The sequence below is a fragment of the Pelecanus crispus genome, chromosome 4, assembly GCF_030463565.1.
Source record: "Pelecanus crispus isolate bPelCri1 chromosome 4, bPelCri1.pri, whole genome shotgun sequence".
Taxonomy (NCBI): Eukaryota; Metazoa; Chordata; class Aves; order Pelecaniformes; family Pelecanidae; genus Pelecanus; species Pelecanus crispus.
Window position 1 is genome coordinate 17,102,688 of NC_134646.1, and position 26,025 is coordinate 17,128,712.

At 36.7% G+C, this 26,025-nt stretch overlaps 1 protein-coding gene across 1 annotated transcript in view; it reads right to left on the bottom strand.

Moving 5' to 3' along the window:
- The window catches only part of TTC29 (tetratricopeptide repeat domain 29), an 85,348-nt gene that overhangs the window by 14,428 nt on the left and 44,895 nt on the right, over positions 1–26,025 (bottom strand). Inside the window, exons 5-7 of the mRNA XM_075709439.1 lie at positions 21,842–22,054; positions 15,649–15,734; positions 500–591 (exon numbers count right to left, since the gene is read on the bottom strand). Of these exons, the coding sequence (XP_075565554.1) occupies positions 500–591; positions 15,649–15,734; positions 21,842–22,054 (391 nt within the window). The remainder of the gene's footprint in view (positions 1–499; positions 592–15,648; positions 15,735–21,841; positions 22,055–26,025) is intronic.

Consider the following 26,025-nt stretch of genomic DNA (forward strand, 5'->3'; position numbering starts at 1 on the left):
ACAAAAACATTGAAGACAAGCATCTTATGTCCAACAAATTTATATATAGTTACACATGCACAAACCAGAAATGCCTCTACAGAAGAAATCAGTGCAATAAATGGAAGCTTACAGTTCAGAAAAGATTATGCTGAGACACCTACTGAAGCTTGCTACATTCTTCAAGTTTTTCTGTCTTTTTAACTTGGAAAATATGCCTGGATTTCTACTTTCCAGTAAGGTCCCTCCAACCTTGTTGAAAAAAAAATTAAAAAGCCTCCCAACTGTGGGGAAAAAAGGACATATTATAGTTTACAGGTAAAGAAAAGCTTGGATCATACACTTTGAAAAATGTGTACCAGTTTAAAATAACTTTCGATAGAAGGGTCACTTACTGCAAGAAGGGCACTGCTTAAAATTTAAGCAGTCAGTAATGGGAAGCGACAGACCTCTACCAATTTAAGTCTTTTACAGTTGAATGAATCTGCACTGACAGCCAGACAAGGATGTGCTAACCTACCTTACCAGGATCTTGGTGATAGCTGCATATGCTCTGCCTAGGCCAGCAGAATCACAAAGTGCTGTGAAGATTTTTACAGAGGTGTTCAAAATCTGTCAAACAGGAAAATAAAACCCAATAAATACAATGCTAAGAATTTCCATCTTTTTTTTTTTTTTCAGTCTCTATCTCCATATGAAACAGAAAATTAAAGTTTTCCCACCTGTACGTTTCTCCTTTAATTAGCTGTAATGGGACTGGGGTTTTGATCATTACTTATAGTTGTTTGAAACTACTCAATAATTCCAAATTAAAAAGATACAACTTGTATTTAAATCCTTGTATTTTGGCACTTGGTAAAACCCAAAGAGATATTACCTGCTTTGCATTATAAATTTCCTTATCCATAATTTAAAAGATTTTAAGAATTTTTATATGCTTTTATGAATTTCTGTTAATCAATACCTTAAGACAGTATCCTTTGCATTCATAGTGTGCGATACACTGATATACAACTTAATACTATTTTTCTTTTTTTAAACTGTCACTATGACAACTTTCCTTAGTACAACTCAGATGCTCAAAAAGCGAATAAATTACAGGTTATAAATTTAAACTATGTTGGTTTAAAATAGTGGAGACAATTTCGTTATTTTTATGACTAATTATTCACACACACAGACAACTTGTTAACATTCATTTGGAATGTACTGTATTATCACAACCCCTCCCATAACCGAAGGCTTACAGCTGCTGCATAAAAATGTATGATCTTAATTTAATTTAACACTGACATCACCTGTATTGCATAATCTCTCTTTTCATTGTTTTTTTTTTCCAATGGTGATGACGGGAGAGTGCATATAAAATTAAATCCTATTCTTTCCTCCCTCCTCTTTGTTGCTTGACCCAACCTATTACACACATGAGAAAACAGGAAATCTCCAAAGACTATCTATGGAAATCCTTTTTGCACATTTCCAAGAAAGGAGTGGTGAATGTCATTTACCAGCTCTGAAGGGGGATGGGAGATGCCCAGGGACATACGGCATGCCCCAAGATGCCTATTTATATTGAGGTAAAAGATAGGGCATTTGCTATTAAGACTGCATCCCCTGTCATCGGCAAAGTGCATGGTCCAAAGGAAGACAACTTGTGTGTGTTAATGCTGTGGATGTCACTATTTCTATCACTGTTTCCATTACACAGATTTCCTAATTCTTGAAGGAGTTTTACTACATGCAGGAGTATCCCTGGACAAGGCTCTTATTTTTTTAGTTATATAAGCTCTGTGTGCACAAAAAGTAGCACTTATTAGTGTGCATGGCACTATTTATTGTCCTTCGAACACATTTTTATCAGTTATGTTCTCATGTACATCAGCATTGCATCCGATACTTGAAGGTCATTGTCAATTGAGTTATCAATGCATAAGATATGATAAAAAGAGAGCGTAGGCACCTCAGTTAGGAACTTGTCACTTCAGTTCAGAACTCGCCCTAAACTGAATCCATACTCTAAGTTGTCAAGGTCTGCAGCACGTCCTTCTAATAATCCAGGCTGGTAACAGAAATCATAGAATCATGCCCACAAGTGTCCAAGAAACAGTTCTTGGGTTTGCATTTAGCTCAGAAGACCTACAACATTTGTTGTAATAATCATGCCCATATCAGAAAACCTGCCATAACAGTGTCAGAAGGTTTCCAAAATTTTATGTACTGGACTGAAAATCACTCCTACTTTAAACAGGCCTCTGCAATATTAAACTAGGACACAGGGCCTCTAGTGGTTATTATCTAGCACAGAAATGTTACTCAGGCACCTAATGCTTAGGCTGCTGTACTTTTTTTCTACCCGAGATATCACAAAGCCTAAAAAATACAGATAAAACCAAGGAAAAACCATAGCCAGAGTAGCTAAAGTAAAAAGTTGGTTCACTGCATCTCTGCAACAGCTGCGAGAAAGAAGTAAGTAAGTAAATAAATAAAGCCACTCATTCATATTGATGAAAAGTGCTCATTTTGGTCTCAGGTTACTAGTACTCTACATAAATCAGATGTTTCATTCTAAATAATGATGAAATAATGATAATTAAATCATCTACATCAAAGGGAGGAAATCTTGATAAATTACAACAGAAAATATATTCTTTATGTCCGTATTTCAGATAACTCCTCCAGCTTCAGATACTATGTAGGGACACAGAAAAGGACACATTCTTGATGGAAGGTGCTGTATAGTGCCCCTGTACGCTACAATTGCCCCGTATGCATCGGAGGAAGTGAAGAGGGGCCTCCTCACCTATGGTGCATGCCTTACCTTCAACATGCAGGACAGAAAAAGAAGAGGAGGTAGGGCAGGATAAAATGCTGGATTAACATGTAAGCATTACAGGATTTCACCCAAAGTCTCTTGCAATTAGGGCACACTTTCAATTTTCATTTAAAATGAAAGATTATAAAGCTTGCATGCTGGCAAACCAAGTGGAATTGACACAGTGATGTCTGCCAGGATCTGTAAGCAGCCTGAAAACAAGAAATGGACATGAAAACTTTCCTGTTTATTTTCATGGGATACAAACAACCAGTCCATCTAACTGGCTTCTTATGAATACCACGTAAGGGAAGACATACATGTGGCAAGACAGTATTGAATGTGCGTGGCTAGGCCAGCCACCTATTAGCTCTCTGACAAGTGGATAAATATTTGGAACACATATCATTTGGATCTAATGCAATTTATAGGCTCCCATGAAAGTTTTTCTACCTTCAGACAGAAGTATAGCCAGAAATGGGTCTTTTATATGTATTTTGGCCAATATGTGCAGAGGACAGTGACTTCCAAGGAAGAGGTGGAACACGTCAATAACTAATGCTGAAAACTCCTAAGCAAATGTGCTGTTTTGCTGCATTTGTAGTCTTAAAGAATACAGCTGTCATTACACAAACAAAAAGGATGGAAAAATTGTTTTAGGCAACAGAACGAAAGTCTTCTTATTAAGGTAACATGCTTCCGCTTCAGTATTCTACGGTAAATATTGTGCATTAAAATGTCATCTTGGTAACTTTCTTCATGTTAAGGAAATGTAAATAAAAATATATAACATCGTGGAAAGAGATATTGAACGGGACTACATAAGAATCTATACTGGTAATGTACATTAAAAAGAGTGGCTTTGGGTATTATATGACTGGCTGAATCTCCTTCTCAAAACTGAGACATAGTTTTCAGAGATTTAGAGTTACTGAAGGGGCAAAATGTCTTCTTTTTTTTTGTTTTTGTTTGTTTGTTTTTTTAATTTGCTATGTACAAAGAGTTCTGAGGAAGGAAGCTGTTGCAATAGATTTATCCTGATCATCCTAGGCCCAATATAAAATTTCTATACTGTTTCAAAGAGGGTTTGATACTACTAGTAACTAGTGGAAAAAGATCATTGTATATGCAGTTGAGCAGATTAGAATAATGTACCATTCTTTCTACTTCTAAAAAGAAAAGTGTAAGGTAAGTTTAACAAAATAAAAATTATAAAAACGGCACTGATTCTGGTCACGAATTAGTTTTGGCTCTATGTGACCCAGCACACTGACTGTCTCAAACTTCCTACTTCTGTGGGTCCACAGTGGAAATACTGGATAAAAAACAAATAAAATGAAAATCAAAGTCTAATACAGAAATGAACAGTGGGTTTCAATCACTTGTTCTCATTTGTGCAGAGTGTGGGAAGGGGGCAGGGTGAAGACTTCAACTTTGTCTTCCACATTACAGAGAACTGTCCCACATGCCATCCACTATTATGAGAGGAAAAAAGAAAAAAAAAAAGTAGTTTTTATGGCTCCAAAATAGAAATAAAAAAAATCCAGAAGCATTGTACAATTTCCCTTATTTTCTTGCTTAGCACTAAAAGCTGGATGCAGGTGCACCTGGAAGGAGGATAGCTACTGTGGGAGCATCTATTTACAAAATCAACTCTCTTCCTTGGCCTTTTTAAGTCTATTGAGGGTACAATTAGTTACAGTGTAAAAATAAAGTAACGAGCTCTGCTTCAATCCTCAAACTAGAGCCTATTTGTGGTATAGCTCTTGCACTAATTCTCTAAGTAGTGGTGAATTTCATGTTTACCTCATTTGCCAAGAAAAATATTACTCAGATCTCAGGCCCAGATTTCTTCTCAGTTATCTCAGCATCATGCCAGTGTGACCCTCCTGGGGTTATTCCACTAATACAAAACAGACACACCAGCTCCTCCCCCAAGACGCCCTCTCCCCAAATCCCACCCTTTATTTTTTATTTTTGTCACACTCGTACTTTTATATGTACATAAAAACAAACATGTACACACCTCATTGGCATACACTGAGGACTCAGACAAAAGGACATAGGCTATGCTAAACATTGATACATCTAGGGATAATGGACAAAAGAGTAAAAATCAAAGGTATAAATTTATGTTGAATAAAGAATGTCTATCCAACTCAACACAAGATTAATGCTACTACCACTATTTCATTATTTTGGTAAAATACATTACTCTGGCAAAAAACATGATAGGATAATATTGATTTATAATACTGCAACTTTAAAAAACACAAAAACGTAGTTCTGCTCTCAGCTTTGCACTTGATATTGTTGTCAAAGTTTATTGGAAATACATTTATTTTGATTTCTGAAAATCTAGCTGTGTTTAGCCATTTCACAGCTGGTGAGCAGTAAAGATGCTTCTGCCTCATTTACAGATCTTGAACATGAATCAGACAATCAACTGGAACATTAGTCAAAGAGATCACTAGCTAATGATTTCTGACAGGCACCGCAGTAACAGTCTAAGGCCCAGCCTGGCTAGCAGCATCTGACAATATTGTTCTGGAGTCAACAATAGATGTTGGTAGACAGACAATGCAATCGAGTGAGACTACTGGCTTCATACCACTTAGTACCTCTTAAATACTTTCAGAAAAAACACATAGCTCTGACAGTCACTAAATAACCACTTCCATACAGTCCAGTGAAAGTAAAAGACAATGGAACTGTATGCATAGGCATTTTGCAGTTCAGTGAACTCTTTCCCATAGCTCCCCAAGAAATGTGTATTTTAAAATGCCTGAAAAATGCAGTCTTTATCACCATAATTTGAGTGGTTACATGCCTGCAGCCATCCTGAGTAAGGTCAAAGAAGAGTTTCACAATACAAACTCAGATGTATTCTTATTTTGGCCAAAACACAGCATGAGAGAGGTTGGACAGCAATAAGAAAATTGTATTGTTCATGTAGTGTATTGATTACAATGAGCAGAGCTCATTGATCCCAGGAATATAATACACCAATATCAACTGAATGGCAGGCCACACCTTGTTCAATGCTAAATGTATTCAGGCATAGTGAGCATCTGAGGTAGAACTGGTACAGCATTCTGTCTGCATGCTCACAATTAAGGGATACTGAAACTGGGTGCCATGCTGAGGAAAGAGGGAGTAGTACCTGATTTGCCAGAACTGTTAGTTCTCCCTCTTTTCCCACAACTGAAATTCACCAACTCAAATTCTGTAAATGTGAATGCTAACTCCTTGCCCTTAGCTACATCCAATTACACTGGACTACACTCCTTTGATAAATAAACTGGAAAAAATTAAACCAGAAACATATAAGCTTCATCGCTGTTTCTACAGAGACAGAAGGAATTTGTCTGGAATTAGCCAATCTGGTCTGTTCCAGAACTGCTCTTCCAGGGACTTTAATATGGTTATTTGGATAATGCATAGCATAAGTGTGCATCTTGGAGCAAGGGAATCCGGGACAGGGGAATGGGGAGGGATGTAGAAGAAGCCACCCAGAAGTCTGGCCAAGTCAAACACCAAAGTGGAGCACGCTTGTTCAAGACCTTCCACAGGCTCTTGTTAGGACATGGCTATCACTGGGCTGTTGCTTGGATGACACTCTCCCTGAGGGGTAACTGCTCCATCCAGTCCACACTCTTCCCTCCCTTGTTATACTTGGCTATCAAGTGCAATGTTTACCTTGATGCTCTATAAACATGCATGGCAATCCATGCTTCAGGTTACTTGTGTCTGCATCTGTCTGAAGGATTAGAGAAGGGAAGACAAACACTTCACTCATTCCTTAACAGTCTATCAAGATAAGACCTAGGGGTTTTTTGCCTGTATCAAGTCTTACTTGTATGCTTTGCATAATATTCAGAGTATGTACATTTTGCTTTGATTCTGAATGGATGATATGTAAATACAAGTAACTAATTGAAAAAGCTCCTTTCCCCAGATACATTTCAAACTTCTGTTGGCTTCCATGCAGTCAGGAGTTCACCCTGTATGCTTCATTTTGCTGCACAGGAAACTTAAAGAGATGAAAAGTACAGATGACTGAATAAACATTAACTTCTGTTCCCATCCTTCTTATTTCTTCTGTATTAGCTTCTGTATTACTGCTCTTAATTCTGGCCTTCCGTGCCACTAACAATGATATTAATTCTGATTCTCTACACCTACAGCTTTGTGGGAATGCAGTCATCACTTTATTATTTACTATGCTTCATAAACGGTTTTATTAAAATAAATAATTTTTTTTTTTTTTAAAATCAGCCAGGTCCTTCAGAGCAGAAACCTGTGCAAATGTCAAACCCAGGTATTTTAGTTTTTTATTATTGTACAATTTGAAATTTTTACTGCAAGAGACATTACTCTAGTAAAGGTTGTTGCAATCTTTATTTAGTACGGGAATGTAATGTTTTCCAAACCAGCCATTGTTGACATATTTCTTCAAAATAAAGCATGGCTTAACAGTCTGGAGTGAAGAAGCTTCATCTGTTACCCTTTAACAGCAATATAAGAGGAAAAAACAGTTTACGTATCTTTTCCATCCTGACAGATGTGACAATAGCTGGAAACACTGTGCCTGCCAAGAGCTTTTATCAAGTATGTTATAACAACTAGTAATAAGTGTAAATAATAAATGGCTACGATCTTATGGGAAACGGTGGCAATACTAAACAATTTTTGGTGCTTGCTGATGGGAGTCTGCTTGTCTTGGAATTCCCTGGCTTCCCAGTAGAGTTTTGGCCTGACAATAAACAACAGTTTAATACTTTATCTAATCCCAGCCAGGAGGTAAGTTCAACAGCAAGCTTTTGCAGATGTTCACATCCAATAATCTATCCATAATTGATGAAACAGGGAGGTCAGATGTAATGGTTGCTACTATTCCAGCAACAAATAAATGGTTATTGACAAAACAAGGCAGTGTGGCGCTGAGTGCTGAGCAGTGACAAGCATGAAACAGTGCTGAGACAGAAGTAGTGATGTGAATACAGCCCTTCATCTTGAGAATTCCTCAATGTGATGTGTGGCACGAGGGCCACTCTGACACATAAGCAGATGGAGGTGACTTGTAAAGGAAAAATGAGATTCCGCAAGTACATAAAAGACAAAGGCAGAGGCGGAGAAAGAAACAAGGAGAAAGGGGTGGACAAGACTGGAAATTTGGGTAAGTGCAATAATGTGAATTGTTCAGAAATGTTTTTGTATAGCAGCACTGTTATCCAGATGTCTGGACTGCTTTTATCACACTGTTGTGTCTACATGAATGTACCTGGCTGTCAGATTGCTGTAGCCTCCTAAGACTTTAATATCATACTATATGCATGTGCATGCTTAAATGCCCATTACTTCTTAGACAAAGCACCTATAAATATTCTGCTTCATGCTTATTAATATCTTTAGTCCACTCATGAACAGATATTTTTAATCACACAAAGTTTTCCTAGCTAAAAGCAAACAAACCAACCCTTAAATTTGCATAACACAATGGAAAAAAATTGCAGGGATAAACTGGGAAGGTATAAAAAAAAAGTCAGTTAAACCCCATTATTTTTCTGCATACCCATATGGAAGTTAAAGAAAAGTTCTCATTCAGCTGTAAACCACATATTCTTTAAGTTTTAACCCATGTAAGAAATGCAGTAAAAGGATTAATAGACTGTTTTTATTGACTGAATAAAACTTGAGTCATTTACATGCAAATAGACACTTGAAATCTTTTGCATCCATTTCAGTGCTAAAAGATAGTATTTTTACAATGTTTACTGTGTAATATTCTAATATGAAAAACAGCAGAATGAAATGGTGGCCATTATTGCTATATGTAGTCATAAAAAGATTTCAAACAGAAATATTTTAAATATTAATATTACTAAAATCACTTAAAGCACCAAGGAATGCTAAATCAATTTATTTAGAAGTACAATTTATTTCACACTTTGCTACCAATTCTTTTGATCAGCTCTGAAATAATACATAAGCTGAAAGCAAAACAGCAAAACAAATTGCTTCTAGCAATGAAGCAGCAAGCTCTAGGTTTTATACTGGCACGCTTCAGTGTTTTAACTTCTCAGGTTATTTATCTATCAAAGGATAAATTTTAAATTCCTTAAGATCTGATGCCTGAATCAAGACCTCCTATTCTCTAATCTAGCCATTGATAGTTCTGATCAAGCAAAGCTGTTAAGCATCTGCTTACACCTGAGTACTAGTTGTCCCCTTGAAGTCAATGGGAGTAACTGAATTGAAATTTAAGCTCATATTTAATAAGTAAATTGCTGTAGCTTGAACTATACCAATTTGAGAAACCAATCTAATTTTAAAAGCCTTACTTTATAGAAAATATTTTAAAGCCTGTTCATTTGGACTAAACTATACAAAGGAAAACAAAACCTCCCAGATTATGAATATATTTGCATTTAAGTACTGAAATTCCTGAGTTTGTACAGTGTGGGTACAAATGTTTCATTTCTCAAAACACATAAAAAGTCTGACTTCCGTAAGTATATTATTTAATAAAATTAGAAAATTTCTTACACAGTTTTTCAGCCATTTGCTACAGCCCTGGGTATAATATGTGCAGTTTCACTAATGGTTGTACTACTGACAATTCTTAAGATCTCTCACTCTATTGTTTCTCAGATAATATAAGCTATGAACTAAGACATGCTGTAACTATCTCTTTCCCTCAATTATATACAGCATTTAGGTTCCAAGGTTTAGCACACCTAAGCTAGAAATCCAATATAGTCTAAAGTCCATAAAGTAAATAACCTCTATAACATAGAGTTGTACTGCTTTGTCTTTTTTGTTCCTAGCCTGTGGGAATGAAATGAGTGGAAACTTGTATATCAGCAGTTATTCTAAAAAAAAAAAAAAAAAAAAAAAAAAAAAAGAAAGTCTATTTTATTAGCTACTCTAAAAAGAAGTTTCAATACAGTAAGTAGAAAATGTCTGCCTAAATCACATCTTTCAACTGACAGAAGACAGTTATTAGAGTCTTAGAAACCTCAGTCAGGGCAAGTGGACTAATTGTAACCTTATATCCCATAAAACAGACACTGTAGAGCTGTGGTCACAATCTGGCTCCTATGTTGCCTGGGAAAGCATAAGGAAGAGCCATCTCCACGGGCCATAACTAGCAGAGAATACGCAGAGAATAGCAGAGATTGTTCCACCCCATCAGCTATATCAAAAAGGTAGGACCAGAGGGAAGGCTCCATGATTGCCAGCTGCTCTGCCCTCCACGTCTTGGTGAATAGATGCAAAGATATTTTTATTCCCTTGCAGAGTAGTTTAAGTAGTGTTTATGGCTTTGTCCCCAATGTTTCAACATATTAGAGCTAAGCAAACCTCCAGCAAGGGACAATTTGCTTCTTTTGAGTTCAAACAGAACAGCTAGCAACAATTTCATGGAAATGATTGAGTCATACAAAGAATTGTCTTGATCTTAGGATATCTATTGTTATTATTAATGCAGAACCATGTAAATATTCTTATTAATGTTGCACTGCAGCCCCCTCCAGTTCTTTTGCAAACTTATACAGAGAGTGCGTGTGTGTGTATAAGGTGATAATAAAACTGGTCATTTTGTAATAGATATCCAGAGTCAAAATCTTACAAAAAAATAGTTTGAAGTTTGGGAAAACACTTTTGATATGTTAAATGGCATGACTTCTAAACTCAGGATGTTTAATATATATATATTAAGTAAGGCTACATAAACCTTGTATATAAACCCAGCAACTCAACTTTCATACTGTTTGGGAATTGAAAACAACCATGCAAACAAAACAATGTCCTCCATGCATGGCCACCAAAATTGGGGTTTTAAACTTTTTGTCACCAACTGGTATTCAGATTCCTGAGAACACCAGTGGTCAGATAGTCCCAAAATTCTGAAAAGGTGCTATAGATTTATCTAATGGAACATGCAGTCAAATCTGCAGCTTATTGTAGTTGTCTTGCTCTTTTGGGATGTATGAATGATTAAATTTAAAATTATAATGGATGAGATGAAAGTCCACCTATTTATGGTGTTTTGGTAGCCAGTCTTATGGAACATGACACTCCTGAAGAGTAAGGTTGATATCAACAAGTTGCTAGTGCATTTATTTTCATTGTTGCCCTGGGAAAACATGGAAATCTGATAATCTGATTTGCTTGTCATCAAGTTAATAGATTTTTTACATATTTAATATTTTTTGTTTCTCGGCTCTATAATTTTTGTATAACTTGACTACTGTAATTCTGCAGAAGCACTGCATTTAAGAGTGTTTTCTTACAAAAGGTATTCTTGTGGTACCTTTATCTCGACAAAAATCCAGGGTACTGAGGGGAGTTATTCTGATGCCATTAACCAAACAAAAAGCAATTTGAAACACAGACTCAAAAGGAAAATTATACCATGTTCCAAGGCAACTGTGGTGGACACCATATTACCAAGGTGCAAATCTGTGTGATATACAGAAAAGTACTGAATGAAGATAGTGTCATTACATCTCAGGGCTACTCAGAACATTTTCCCTGTATTTTTTTCAGGTTTTCAAGAAACTGGCTAAGATAGGAAAATGATTACCTAAATTAAACCAGTAGAAGAAATCCTTCCTTCACTAAGAGACTGTTAACTTTCATATCCAAATAATTCTTTCACTTTAAGAATTAAGTGCTAAATTAACAACAAAAAATTAATTGAATGATTAGACATTCACCTCTTTCCTGAAGTTTTAGGTCTTCTTTAAGATACTCAACACAAACAATTTCTAATCTCTTAATTCCACCAGTATTTGAGTCAGTATATTTTGTCAGGGCAAAGTTCACTACCAGCACTAATTGTTCTCATATAATTTTGTTTGTACTATCTTCACCAATGCCTAGCAACAGTGGGACCTTTCAGAAACATGAAATTTAATCAGTTTCAGAATTGCCTCACTAATTCTAGACCTTCAAGAAGAAAATCTTTCTCTGTACATAATCCATTGTCAGTGTCAAGATCTGTCAGAAGTGCCTACCTTCAAAGGTGACTCAGAGTTTTACCTGGCTTTTTATTCCTCATATATGAAAAATACAAAATTTCTATATGAGTACTGTTTTAAGAACAATTTAAAATTGCTTCAATAAAAGTGAAGCCTCCAGGAATGATGAGAACTTTTCTTAAACTGGTATGCTAAAATGTTTTTTTCAAGCACATGATGCCATTTGCTGAGCTGAAAATGTTACACTTCATTACTAATGGCTAAATATCACTTACAGATGAATAAAGGACAATCTAGCTGATTTAAAAGAAGGAAATTTGAAATAATTTCCATTGAACAGTATCTTTTGATGTGTTTTGCCAGTCTCCATTTAAGTGTTTCTTTTTGTAGTAACAGTAATGAAAGCTTAAACCTAAACTCAGTGGTCTACCCAGACACCATTGATAGAAAAGTGTCTTGAAGTTCAGCCTTCTAGCAAAGTACTAGAATAGTGAGCAAATCTCAGAGGAATGATGCTCATTCTTCTCAACTACCTTTCAGAATGTTTGGGAGAAAAGAGGATAACATTCAGCCTACCTTTTGGAGCTCTTTTACTTGCTAAGGTCCTCCTTGATTCACCAAATTCTTACATACATATGGGTGTAATCTATATAATTAGATATAATAGATATAACTAGATAAAATACACCGTGCATACTAAGTTCAGAATATCTGCATCTTGGATACACCTATCTATATTCTCTCTAGCTACATGAGTTGACACAAAATTTTCAACAAAAAGTTGTTTTGACATAGACTTTTTCAGAAATTAACTTTACGGTCATAAATCACCTCTGCTTACTTTAATAGGGTCATTTTGAATATGAAGATGTCTTTGTAAGTTCATAAATTTTCTTGATAATTTTATGCCTGTGGCTTGTATATCGTAATTCTGACAATTCATGCACATAGCATTATGTCATAAATTACATTTATTTTGGCATGAGTCTCAGTACTCATGAACACTGCTTCTATTATTTACGTAAGTAACACGTCTGAAACACAGGATTCAATATCCAAAATAAAGGAACACTTAGAAAAAAAAAAATAATGCTCAGACAAGGGATGAGGACTGCAATTTTCCTGATGATTTGGGATGCAACTCTAATTGAAAGAGAAAAAACCCTTGATGGCCAACTCTTTGAAGCATTCTTGAAAGCCCAGTTTAAAAAATTCCCACATGAAGCATTAGATTACAATACCTTATGCAAGATTTCTAATGACACAGAAGTGTTTTACTTAATACTTAGCTTGTTATACAAGTCTGAAGAAAAACAAGTAAACAGTAACTTTTACTTTAAAATTAGCCGAGGTGGAGAACTCTCCCTGCCAAAATCTATAATGTTTAAGATAAAATCTATATAATGGGAACTATTAATACTTTGTGTTATATTCTGTGGAAAAGCCATTAGGCTTGATTATAAACCAGATGATATGAAAAATATTATGAACGTAGTGCACTGCTATTGAACATAATTTGTTCTCAGGCTTTTAAACTTGCACACACTTATGTTTTTACATCTGAGTAGGTCCACTGAAATAAATCATATATATCAAATAAAATTAAATCAATTTGTACAGATTATACACCAAATCAAATTATGTTAGATTATACACCAAGTGCCTAGCAAATAAAAAACCTTCTCCAACAAAACTAGCGCATTTGATACAAAGTGACTGCATATTTTTGATATAATAGGCTGCAGCTTAATCATTTCAACCTTTAATTACTGCATCAGATAATGAATATTTTGAACATATGCTTCTCCACTCTGCTAGAAGACATGAATGAAAGAGAAACAAGTTTATATGCATGCTACTGTGTGTGCATGTTGGGGGAGGGAGTAGCAGGCTGAACAGCAAAAGGAACCAAGTGGCAACAATTGGAGGAAATGGTATCTGTAACAGCTGCTCCTTTCAGATTCCCCTAGAAGGAGACTGCCTGAGGTGGACCACAGCACAAAAGGATAAAGAAGATGAAAACTGATGCAAAGCAGGAAAATAACTGCCGAGACCCCTGAGTCTACACCCGAATAGTCCCAAGCTGTGTGGCAAGACCTCTTTAGCATGCTACAGAAGCTGGTGATGAACTACATATTACCATGAGGCAAACTGGCTCCTAGCAGTATTGTCTGCGTGTTATGTGTAATGATAACCAGTAGTCCTCTGGGAACAGGATGCAATGATTTCATCTCCGTAAGCATCTGAGCTCCCCTTGGATACAGAGACCATTAAACTGAGAACAGAAGGGTAAATTTTAGGCAATGATTTCTAATTGGAGAGTGAAGACAACTTGTGCTCAACAGTACTGTCAACCACTGATATTTTACTGCTGTCTATATTGATCACTGTTAAGGACAAAAGGAACTAAAATTTTACTCCTTTTTCTTACTCTCCTAACACACACTATATTTTCTGAATGATAGTACTTCATAGTTTTCTTATGTAATATTATTGGAAATGCCATTATATTAGGAAATGCCTCTATGGTATAATATAATATTATATTATTTACACTGAAATGTATTTGTATTTTTATTACTGTTAAAATAACATTTTATACCCTTAACATAATGTATCATTTATGTTTTGTACTACAGAGACTTTCTTTCCCTTTTAACAAAAATACATTGTTTTCCTTACCTGTCAGGTGTTTTTATAAGACTAAAAACAACAGGCACAACCTATTATGTATATGATGTGAGAACAGGTTCCCACTTTCCAGCATTCAGTTGATTTATACAGAAGATAGGCCTATCAACATTGAAGAATTATGTATAAAGATGGTCAATAACTTTTGGAAAAATTGTATCACAAATCATTAAGAACATATAAGAGGATATTTCAAGACAGAAATCTAGAACCCCTCCTACACTGCAGAAGCCAAGCAAGCGATATTGAAACCCATGCTGTATTCACTCTGTGACTTCTATTGGTCTATTTCTGCAAAAAATAAAAACCCAAACCACCACAACAAATAACCAGAAAGAATGACCTCTATAAAACTTGTTCATTAATAAAATGCCGAGTCAGTGCAGTTAAAGGAACAAACAGAAAGAGAAATATCCAGCTGATTAATTGCAATAATCATGGACAAAATATTCAAATAAATTAATTTTCCACACAACATTTTTAAGAGGATCATGGAGGACTGTGACTTCTCTGATGGCTGGCACAAACAAATCAAGTTGATGCTTATCTTTCCTCTCACACTGACCTATGATGAACTAGAGGAACCCTTCTTCCAGAGTAGAATTCCATGTGTAGAATTCTCATAGTCTTAGAATTATTATGTATGGGAGGCTCAAAGGAAACATCAGAAGAGGAGCTTGAACTCAAGTTTCAACAGAAGGGATTGCATCAGCACTACAGCTTTTCATACTAAAAGCAATTCATATTTGTTCTAAATTCCTGATGTTCTGAAACACTCAACACGTGAATTGATGTATTTTTACTTGCTGCTCACAAATATGTTGTATCAAACTAGTTTGCAAAACTGGTGTTTTATACAAAAACCTAACTAAATAAAAACTGGTTTATATATGTATAAATACAGGAAAAGCAAAGCTAGTCACATATAACCTGAATTGTCAATTTATATTATTTCTACAGATCCAAGCATGGAAACCTTGACTCCATCAGTTCTGGAATTTATCAGAACCATAATTGCTTAAGCCACACGGATCCCTGTCTACAGAACTAGATACAGTTATAAAAGGTCCATAAGCCGAGTCTCTTCAAGTCTTTTCCACTCTCCAAAATGCCTAAGAAGATGACAAGGAGGCAGAGAAAGGCATTGGGAAAGCTAAAGCAACTTTAAAATAAACTTACTGATAATGCTGCCTGTTGTTCTCCAGCAAAATGATACGCTAAACTTAAGCAATACGCAGCTTCTCCTTCCATCTTCGTATCGCCTCCTAAAGAAAGGATTGAAGTTACAATTACCAGCATGATCTGAACAAAATTACGTTAGTACAGACAGTTCTTGCAGGTTAAACATACAGATGTTTAAATATACTGTAGTCTTCTCCTTACCCTTGCCATTTATTTCTTCCCAAAAATATATAGTGGTAATTAAAAATAGACGCTAGGGATTTAAACAAAGTTCAACAAAGTCAGAGAAAATATCCTCCAGTAAGTAATGCAGCATAATCAATTTAACACGCTGTAATGTTCTGTCATTAATTGTTTAATAATACTCACAGTGTCCTCACATTAGAAAATCATAGTAGCCTCTCTATACATTCATATATAAAATAAAAGTAGCTACAAATATATAATACACCCTAATATATAAACACAAAATATGTTGACCCATACACTTTGCTAATGTGAAACTTAGAGAAACACCAAGAGAGAACTATCAGTAGACCAGGTTCATATTTCTTATTTGTATGGCTCTTTTGCAAGCTACTGTAGGCTAGAATAACTTAAAAAAAGGGACAACTTATACTTGCAAGCAGTAGTCAGAAAATTCTGCACAGGCAGTTTTTAACTGAGGTGCATCACACTTTTCCATGCCAGGTTTTATTTCACTAATACTGATCTAACAAACCTTGCTTGCTGGTCATTTTATATTGCTCCCTGAATAGAGAAATCATTCATTCAATACTGAAATTTATATAAATTAATTATATAAATGCTTACTGGATCACACTATATTCAAAAATTTCCCTCCAGAACATGAGTATACATAAAAAAATTGTAGATGAAATTATATTAAAAATAGCCAAAAATCCAGTCTTTCTGTTGCTCAAAATCTATCTGCTCAAACACAATAAAGAGTAGAAAATCAACCTGAAGCATAACTGCATAGCAAGATATTTTGTAAAATGCATAAATAAATATAGTTGCAATGAAAAGGGAGATTATCTCCTTACAATTATCAGGCTAATAAATTCTTTATGTCCAAACACACAGAAGCCTACATCTAGTTCTGGAACTCTCTGAATGTTATAATTGCTGAGGCCATAGCAATGCTCTATCTATAGCACGTTATACGTTACATAAAATTATGAAAAGCCTGTAACTCAAAAACCTGAGTCTTTTCCAATATTCAATACCCCTTAAAAGGCTTAATGAGGCAAAGGATACAGCAATACAGTTTCACAGAGGAATAATAAGTGAAAAGTTGCTAGGGATATAAAAAACTTCCTTCCTCACTTAAGAACAGTCTGAGAGTCTGAAGTAGGTAATATTTAATCCTAATTCATAAAATACATAAACACAGATGATGGTCCAGAAGGACAGAATGGATATTACAGATGGCAGCCGGAGCCAGTATGGGTTTCACTAAATTGTTAAACACGGGCTTCATCGATAGAGGCTCTGATTCTGGAATGGGGACCGGAGAACTCATCTGAAAGGAACTTCTAAAGATTAAATTTAAAGAGAACAATGGCAAGTATACTGTGCATAGTGATATTTACTACCTGTCTCAGGAAGCTATGGAAAGTGATTGATTTGAAGTAAGGGCAACGGAACATCTGCCTGCTCAAAGTAAGTTTTGGAAAGGCATCAGATCCATTTTTACAAGCCCTTCATTCCCATCAATTTTCACTAGCAATAGGAAGACACTGATGAGAAACTTCATTAGCAGTTCTTCCAGTTACTACAGTAAATATTAGTAGCAGCAGTTTTACTGTAGCTGTGACTTAAGCATGTATTATAGACAACAGCTGCAGAAAAAGCTAAAAGCTAGTATTTGATCAACAGATGCAGCTGGAAAAGACGGAGAAGCTTTTGGGTAAACATGTCCTCCTCCAGCCGATTAATTGAATTCACATTCTCAGTATTTGGGTACATAATCCCAAAAGAAAAGATCTAAACAGGCTACTCACAAAACAGATCTAATAATGTAAATTGCAGATAAAACCAAAATAGGTTACTTAGTGGTTTAGTTAAAAGAAAAAAATAGCCAAATAGAATCATATACCTTCACAAATTAAACATTAGGAATGGAAAGAATTTAATTCTTGCCCCTTAAGTCTTGTTTGGTTTATTCCCCCTAAATTACCACATAAAAGCTTTCAGATTTCAAGTGGGGTTTTAAAATGTTATTCTTCATGAGATAAGGCAAGATAAGAAATTTTGGTTCTTTAGAGTTAATATAATTAAAGACAGTATAATAAAAAAACCTGAAATAGAAATCATTCACTGGCACTTTTAAAAATAATAAATGCCGAAGTTCACATGGGCTTAGATGCCTGGAAGCTTGTTCATTTTTTCCAAGAGTATCTTCTTGTCTAATAGAGATATTTCTTTTTAGGAACTTGCCTTGGCTTCATTGAATACATTTTACATTTTTCTATAGATTGCTGTGTTATACTATGTACCTGTATAGTCATATATTTATTTGTGGCAAAACTTATTTTAAAATTTGGAAAATAGTCTCAATTTTTTTGCCATTTTTGATAGTTTAATTCTATCTATCCCAACTACTACTCAAAGACTGGCTAACAGATTAATGTTGGGCATACATTATTAAATTTTAAAAAACTAATGTATCTGGTGATAAATGTTGAATTAATATTATATATTAAGTGTATGTGCAATTCATATGGAAAATATGCCCCTTAAGGAATAGGATGGAAGGCTCTTGAATTGCTGTGCATGGAAAAAGATGATTATTTGAGACCTTCCTTGTATCCTAATTCTGAGAAGCACTCCAATAATCATCTGGGATAATCATCTAGGAAAAGTAAGCCTATAGAAGTGGACGTTTAACAGCATCTTTTGAGAAACAAGCACTATTAAGATTTCTGAAAAATCTGGCAAATTATGTGTATTTCCATAAAGTCAACCTGTGAGAATTACCTTCTATTTTCTGTTCCCTCTCATGTGTAAGTAATGCTCCAGAGCATGGTACTTCTAGCTGATCAACATCTCACATTGTATATCACTTTCAAACACTATTCCCCCCAATTTAAATCTATCCACACATGGAAAAAGCTTCATACAGCCATTATCTAGAACAAGAAGGCAATATGGAATAGTCAGCATGGATTTATGACAGGGAAATCATGCTTCATCAACCTGATAGCCTTCTAGGTTATGATCACTGGCTTGGTAGAAAGGAAAGGAAAGCAGTGGTTGTTGCTTCTCTCAGTTTTAGCAAAGCTTCTGACACTGTCTCCCATAACATCTTCAATACACAAGCTGATAAAGTATGGCTTAGATAAACAGTGAGGTAGACTGAAAACTCACTGAGCTGCCAGCCTTCAAAGGACTGTAAGCAGCAGCACGAAGTCCAGTGGGAGGCCAGTCATTAGTAATGTGCTCAGGAATCAACACCGACACCAATACTGATTGATATCTTCATTAATGACCTGGATGGTGTGACCAAGCATATCCTCAGCATGTTTGAAGGCAATACAAAATTGAGGAGGAATTGTTGATCTACCAGGTAGGTGGTTGTGTTGCCATTCAGAAGGACCTCGGCAGGCTAGAGAAATGGGCTGATGGCAGTCTCAGGAAGTTCAGGAAAGGGAAATGCAAAGTCCTGCATGTGGGGACAGATAACCCCAGGCACCAGCCCAGGCTGCAGGCTGACTGGATGGAAAGGAGCTTGGCAAAGAAGGACCTGGGTTTCCTGGTGGACAAGTTGCCCATGAGACAGCAATGCACACTCATGGCAAAGGAGACCAACAAGATCCTGGGCTGCATTAGGCGGAGCATTGCGAGCAGGTCGAGGGAGGTGATCCTTTGCCTCTACTCAGCACTGGTGAGGTCACCCCAGGAGTGCTGTGTGCCATTCTGGGCTCCCCAGTGCAAGAGAGGCAAGTGCAGGTCAACCAGGGGATCAGGCCCAGCCAGCATGGGTTCATGAAAGGCAGGTCCTGCTTGACCAACCTGATCTCCTTTTATGACTTGGTGACCCACCTGGTAGATGATGGAAAGGCTGTGGATGTCATTTACCTGGACTTTAGCAAAGCTTTTGACACAGTCTCCCATAATATTCTCCTTGGGAAGCTGGCAGCTCATGGCTTGGACAGGCGTAGTAGTCGCTGGGTAAAAAACTGGTTGGGTGGCCGAGCCCAGAGAGTTGTGGTAAATGGAGTTAAGTCCAGTTGGCAGCCGGTCACGAGCGGTGTTCCCCAGGGCTCTGTTTTGGGGCCAGCCTTGTTTAATATCTTTATCGATGATCTGGATGAGGGGATTGAATGCACCCTCAGTAAGTTTGCAGATGACACCAAACTGGGCAGAAGTGTCAATCTGCTCGAGGGTAGGAAGGCCCTGCAGAGGGACCTGGACAGGCTGGATCGATGGGTCGAGACGAACTGTATGAGGTTTAACAAGGTCAAGTCCCAGGTCCTGCACTTGGGTCACAACAACCCCATGCAATGCTACAGGCTTGGGGAAGAGTGGCTGGAAAGCTGCCTGGCCAAAAAGGACCTGGGGGTGCTGGTTGACAGCTGGTTGAACATGAGCCAGCAGTGTGCCCAGGTGGCCAAGAAGGCCAACAGCATGCTGGCTTGTATCAGGAATAGTGTGGCCAACAGGAGCAGGGAGGTGATTGTCTCCCTGTACTCGGCGCTGGTGAGGCCGCACCTGGAATACTGTGTCCAGTTTTGGGCCCCTCTGTACAAGAAAGACATTGAGGTGCTGGAGCATGTCCAGAGAAGGGCAACAAAGCTGGTGAAGGGTCTGGAGCACAGGCCTTATGAGGAGCGGCTGAGGGAACTGGGGTTGTTTAGTCTGGAGAAGAGGAGGCTGAGGGGAGACCTTATTGCTCTCTACAACTACCTGAAAGGAGGTTGTAGTGAAGTGAGTGTTGGTCTCTTCTCCCATGCAGTTAGCGATATGATGAGAGGAAATGGGCTCAAACTGCACCAGGGGAGGTTTCAGTTGGATATTAGGAAAAATTTCTTCACAGAAAGGGTAGTCAAGCATTGGAACAGGCTGCCCAGAGAGGTGGTGGAGTCACCATCCCTGGAAGTGTTCAAAAAGCGGGTGGATGTGGCACTTCGGGACATGGTTTAGCCTAGTCCACCCTTGACTGGTTTAGTGTGGACTTGGTAGTGTAGGTTAATGGTTGGACTGGATGATCTTAAAGGTCTTTTCCAACCTAAACGATTCTATGATTCGATTCTATGATTTGATTCTATGAGAGAGAGGGACATAGTGGAGTGAGTCCAGCGAAGGGCTGCAAGGATGACTAAGGGACTGGGAGCATCTGTCCTAGGAGGAGGGGCTGAGGGAGCTAGGACTGTTCAGACCACAGAAGAGAAGGCTCAGGGTGTAGGGGAGTTCATCAATGTGTACAAATTTCTGATGGGAGGGTGTAAAGAAGAGGAAGCCAGGCTCTTCTCACTGGTGTTCAGTGATAGGACAAGAGGCAATAGGCACAAACTGAAATTACATCTGAACTCAAGAAAATACTTCTTTATTGTGAAGGGTGTTTGAATAGTGGAAAATGTTTTCCAGAATGGTTATGGGGTCTCCACCTGTGGAGATACTAAAAACTTGACTGGATGTAGTCCTGGGCAGCCTGCTCTAGCTGACTCTGATGATCTCCAGAAGTCTCTCTTCCTACCTCAGCTATGCTGTGATCAGCAATTTTTTACTTTAGGTTTCAACATATTTACGTGTATTAAGATATACAGAAGAAATCTTGTTTTCTTATGACACAGAACTGGTTTTTGCAAATAACTATGTAGAGTGAAAGGTAGTGATCCAACAGATAATATCACTCAAAAATTGCCAAATCAGCAGTAACTAGCCAATCAAAATCAGCATGCTGAGCTTCCATCAGTGACCTCACTTTCTGATTATGGGTTCACTGTTTATACTATTGTTCCCACATAGTTGGTTTTTTAGAGATAAAAGCTTTCAGGAATCTAAAAGATTCTTTGTCGTCAGCAAGAAGGCATTTCTGCTTTAGTGAGATCTGGAAGCGTAGGGATAGCATTTGTCTTTGAATTTCATAGGAAATAATCACCCAGTCAAACACTTGACCATTTCTTGGGAAAATCATGGCATGCACACCAAATAAGGGAATGTGAAAGTGTTATTTTCCACCTACCTTCTTTTGCCATTTTTAAAGCTTTTATTAGTGTTTTGATGGCCTGTTTGTATTCTTCATTTTCTAGCATTTTGTCTGCTAGTAATGTATAAATTCTCCAGAGCTGCTCACATGCCAGTGAATTGTAAGTATGGCCTGTCTCATCCTTCCATGTCGAACCCCCTGTTAACTGATAGAATGCTTCATAATGCTCAGCAGCTTTCATGACATGACCTGAAAAATGTAATTTGTAATTACAATCAGTGTAATCAAATTTTTAAAAAATTATTAGTCTATAATAATTTTCTCATTAGAAAGTAAGTTGCAGCCAATCATTTAACAGATTTTTCAAGAATCTTCAATGTATAACTTACAGATCACTCAAAAATACTGCCAAACCTCACAGTTACCAGTAATGCTGTAATTTAAACATATCACATTTTAAATTAGCTTTCCTTCATAGATTCACAGTGTCAGGGGTATGTGATCGCAAGGATGCGTAGTCAGAATTTTCTAGAAAATAAATCTATTATAGATTCATGAATATATCCTCTGTGGATCTTATATTTCAAACTCACATCTATGCATAAGTAATCACAAATCAAACTATTCCTCAAGTTTCTTTTTCCACAATGAAAACCTGTGCTGAAAGATTTGAAATGTGGAGAATAGAAGTATAAAAACGGGGGGGACGGGGCACAACTTTATTCAAATAAATTAATCAATGAAAAAAGAATTATTATGCAAAGTAATTTATTCAACAGTTATTACTAGGCCAACTGTGGTGAGTTTATGTAGTAAATTTACTGGAAGAGTATTAACCACTGATCGATTAATTATTGAGCCTGAAGTAATACACTTTAAGGTCTTCAAATGTAAGTTACTCAAACATCTTTAAGGCAAAAGAAAGTTGAAGATAAAGCTCAATTCATTTTAACATGCAAGTAGTTCTTCCCTCCCCTCTACCTTTAGCTAGATTTATCTCCACGTATACATGCAATCTGGAAGACTTCCATGCTTTCTGGACAACAGAAATTCAAAGCCCCTTGAAAGAAGAGAAAAGCTTTTCCTTTTACATAATGGGCACAGAAAAACTGCTGGGAAGCAGGTAAGATGAGACCATTTACACACACACACACAGAGAGCGCATTCTGGTCACAATACCTTGTTTTACAAAGACTGTTCTATAGCAGGGAGAACTGTGAATGTGACCCTTCCTTTGTAAATTTGTGCATGTAATGGAGGAAACTTGTCCCATAGATCATCAATATATCAATTTCTATTTCTATTAAAAGCTGAAACAATCCATAAACTAAGTTTGTTTAGATGTGTTTGCAGTTTACAGCTCTTCTGAAACATGATTTGTAAGGAACGATTACTGGTTTGCAGACTGTTTTTACAGTGCTGCATTCAAATTACAAAAAGAACCAGGAAGGAGAAAAAGTTGTTTCCCAGTTGTAGGAAAGGAAGGGAGAGAAGCTTGGAGAAGGACCTTCTTTAAGCATTCTGAGAGAAAACGAGGCTAGTTCCCCAGGCCTCCAGCCAACCTAGAGGCAGCAGAACAGCTATGACAGATTCCTCTTATTAACTTAATTTAGATTTGTCTTTTGCATATGTTACCCTTTTATAACCATGCTTTCAACTTTGCAATATAAAACATAACTCTTATCTTTATTAGAAATAAATTTATTTTCATATTAAAATTCTCTGATGATGAAAATGAGTTCAACTACAATTGACAAGCACAAGAAACTCTTCTTTCAAAGAAGCAACTAGTTAAATGAGTTTCACAGACAAATAATTTTAATGCTCTACAACCTACGATTCATGTAAGAGTCCCAGAGGACACAACAAAAAGTGCTGAAGAGTGAAGTGCCAGGCGAAAGGGGAGACAGCAGGCTTTATTCAGTTCCACTCTAGCTAGGGACAGGTATTGGAGACATGGCCCAAAACGTTGGAAAAAAATCTTATTGCCAGAGTAGCTATCAGATCCTGTAAATAGACAGGAAAAGATCCATACATTCTTTCCAAAATATCACATAATTGACATCGGACTGAACAAACAGAAACGCAAAGTGAAATTATCATGACCAGTGCAAGCTGTTTAAGGATTCACTGACAGTACATGTAACAGGAAATAGAGTTGTAGACTTGCTAAACCCAGATGAAAACTTTTGTCCATTCTAAAGTGGCTTCCAATTTGAGTTTGGGTTTCTGCCTATCCAGTCTACCTAACTTCTTAGGGCAAGTCCAACCCAGAAGTCAGCAGAATTTCCCTTACTCAAGTTGCTAAATGCAGATTTAAGATATTAATTGAAGAAGCTTGTGTTGGCTTTGTGACGAATGATGGAAAGTTGAGTTGAAATTTAATGTTAATAGCTAGATGTAGCATTTTATCCACTTAGATACTCAGAAGCACATACAGACTCCTCCTTGGAATTCTCCCCAAAGTTTATTAATCAACTAATTGTCCTTTTGAAAAGATATTGCCATACATTTAAGTGGTCTAGATTCACTACACGTGTAATGGATTCTGTAGAATAATGGAGTTTGATTCACGTGTAACCCAAAAACTTCTAGTAAGAATGGGAAGCAGCAAATAAATGAATAGTATCACCTGGATACCTATTTGAAGCTGCACCCAGTATTTGAGTTTCTCCTAAGACTCTGTAACACGATTTCTTAATGGGACACATCATTTAGGTAAATAATACGGGCAACCTTCAGAACTATTGTTTAGATTGTTAGAACTATCAGGTATGGTAATTTTTACCCATGCTTCCTCACTTGCCGTATCCCCTTGAGCAAGTTTCTGTCAGACTAGAAATTGAACTCATATATTCCATGTACCCCATAGTTCTTAAGAGTTGACCTAACCATAAGAGCTGTGACCTGACATCCTTTTTGCCAGATCACAGTGAAACCTCTTTAGAAACAATCCATTCACACCAAGCTTCAAAATACAAAAGCAATGTAATCTTTCTGGTAGTATTCAAATGGAACTAAATTACATTGGGCTTCACTGAACTACCAAGAAAGATTATGAAGTAAAAAGTAATACAATCTCCTCACAGAAATACCAAAAAGAAGATGCTGAGCAAAAAAACCATAAAATACCTGCTAGTTTCCTAAACGAGGAAGAGATGGAATTCCTGACCTGAAAGCCCTTACATGGCTGGAAATTTGCTTACTAAAGACTCTTTCAAGTAATACTAGCTATTTGGAGACCTCTCAAACTCATGCAAGGTAAAACAGGCTTTGGAATTCATTCCTCCATCAAAATAATCGGAAATCCCTTGTTCTCATTGGCAAATGACATATCAACCTATTTCTTTAATCCATAATGTTTATGTGAATCTCAAATGTTGTGGAAAAATAATGTTTTCAGGGGGGTGGCAAGTTTATTCACTGTCGTCAGTTGGTTCAGTTGGAATTTATCTGGCCAATGCATTCCAATTCTTAAACACTGAACTACTGCAACTGTTAGGCACAGACATAAGTAGATGCGGTCTGAAAATCTTGAAAAACGTTGAAGAAAGTAATAAGCCAATCACAGAACATTTCTGAGTGTAAGAGTATTTTTATCTCACCTGAGCAGTGACAAGGCAGAGTTTTAAATGACTTCTATTATCAACTGAAAGAAAAGAAGCAAAAAAACCAAGCAAAAAAAAGCAAAATGGGAGGAAAAACAATGAGTAGGAAAACAACATGGAATAATTTGTAGAAATGTATCTTTTATATCTCTAGGAATTCAAAGAGAAAATCCAGAAGGTGTTTCTAGGAAATCCATATTTGAAAAATCTATTTGCAAAATGTTACACAAAGCAGTATAGCTATTTTAAGATGGCAACATTAACAACAATTGCATATTTCTTTTTCCACTGCCATGCAGAAATTAGCTCAGTGTATACTAAATGGAGTTTGAGAATCTCTGATACCTCTTCCCTGTTTATAAACGGAATCAAAACCCAGAAACGTAACTCTGACAACATATATACCACCACTACTAAAATGTTATAGTTTAATGTAGCTCAGGGCATAACAAAAGAAACCCTATCAGCAATAGTTTAATCTTAAATATGGGAGGTAAACATCATCACAATATAATTTTGGGAGTAAAGAATCAGTTTTAAACAATTATATAAGACATTACTCTGCCACTAACAGTATCAAATTTTAGAAATTACTCTTATTTTCATAGCAAC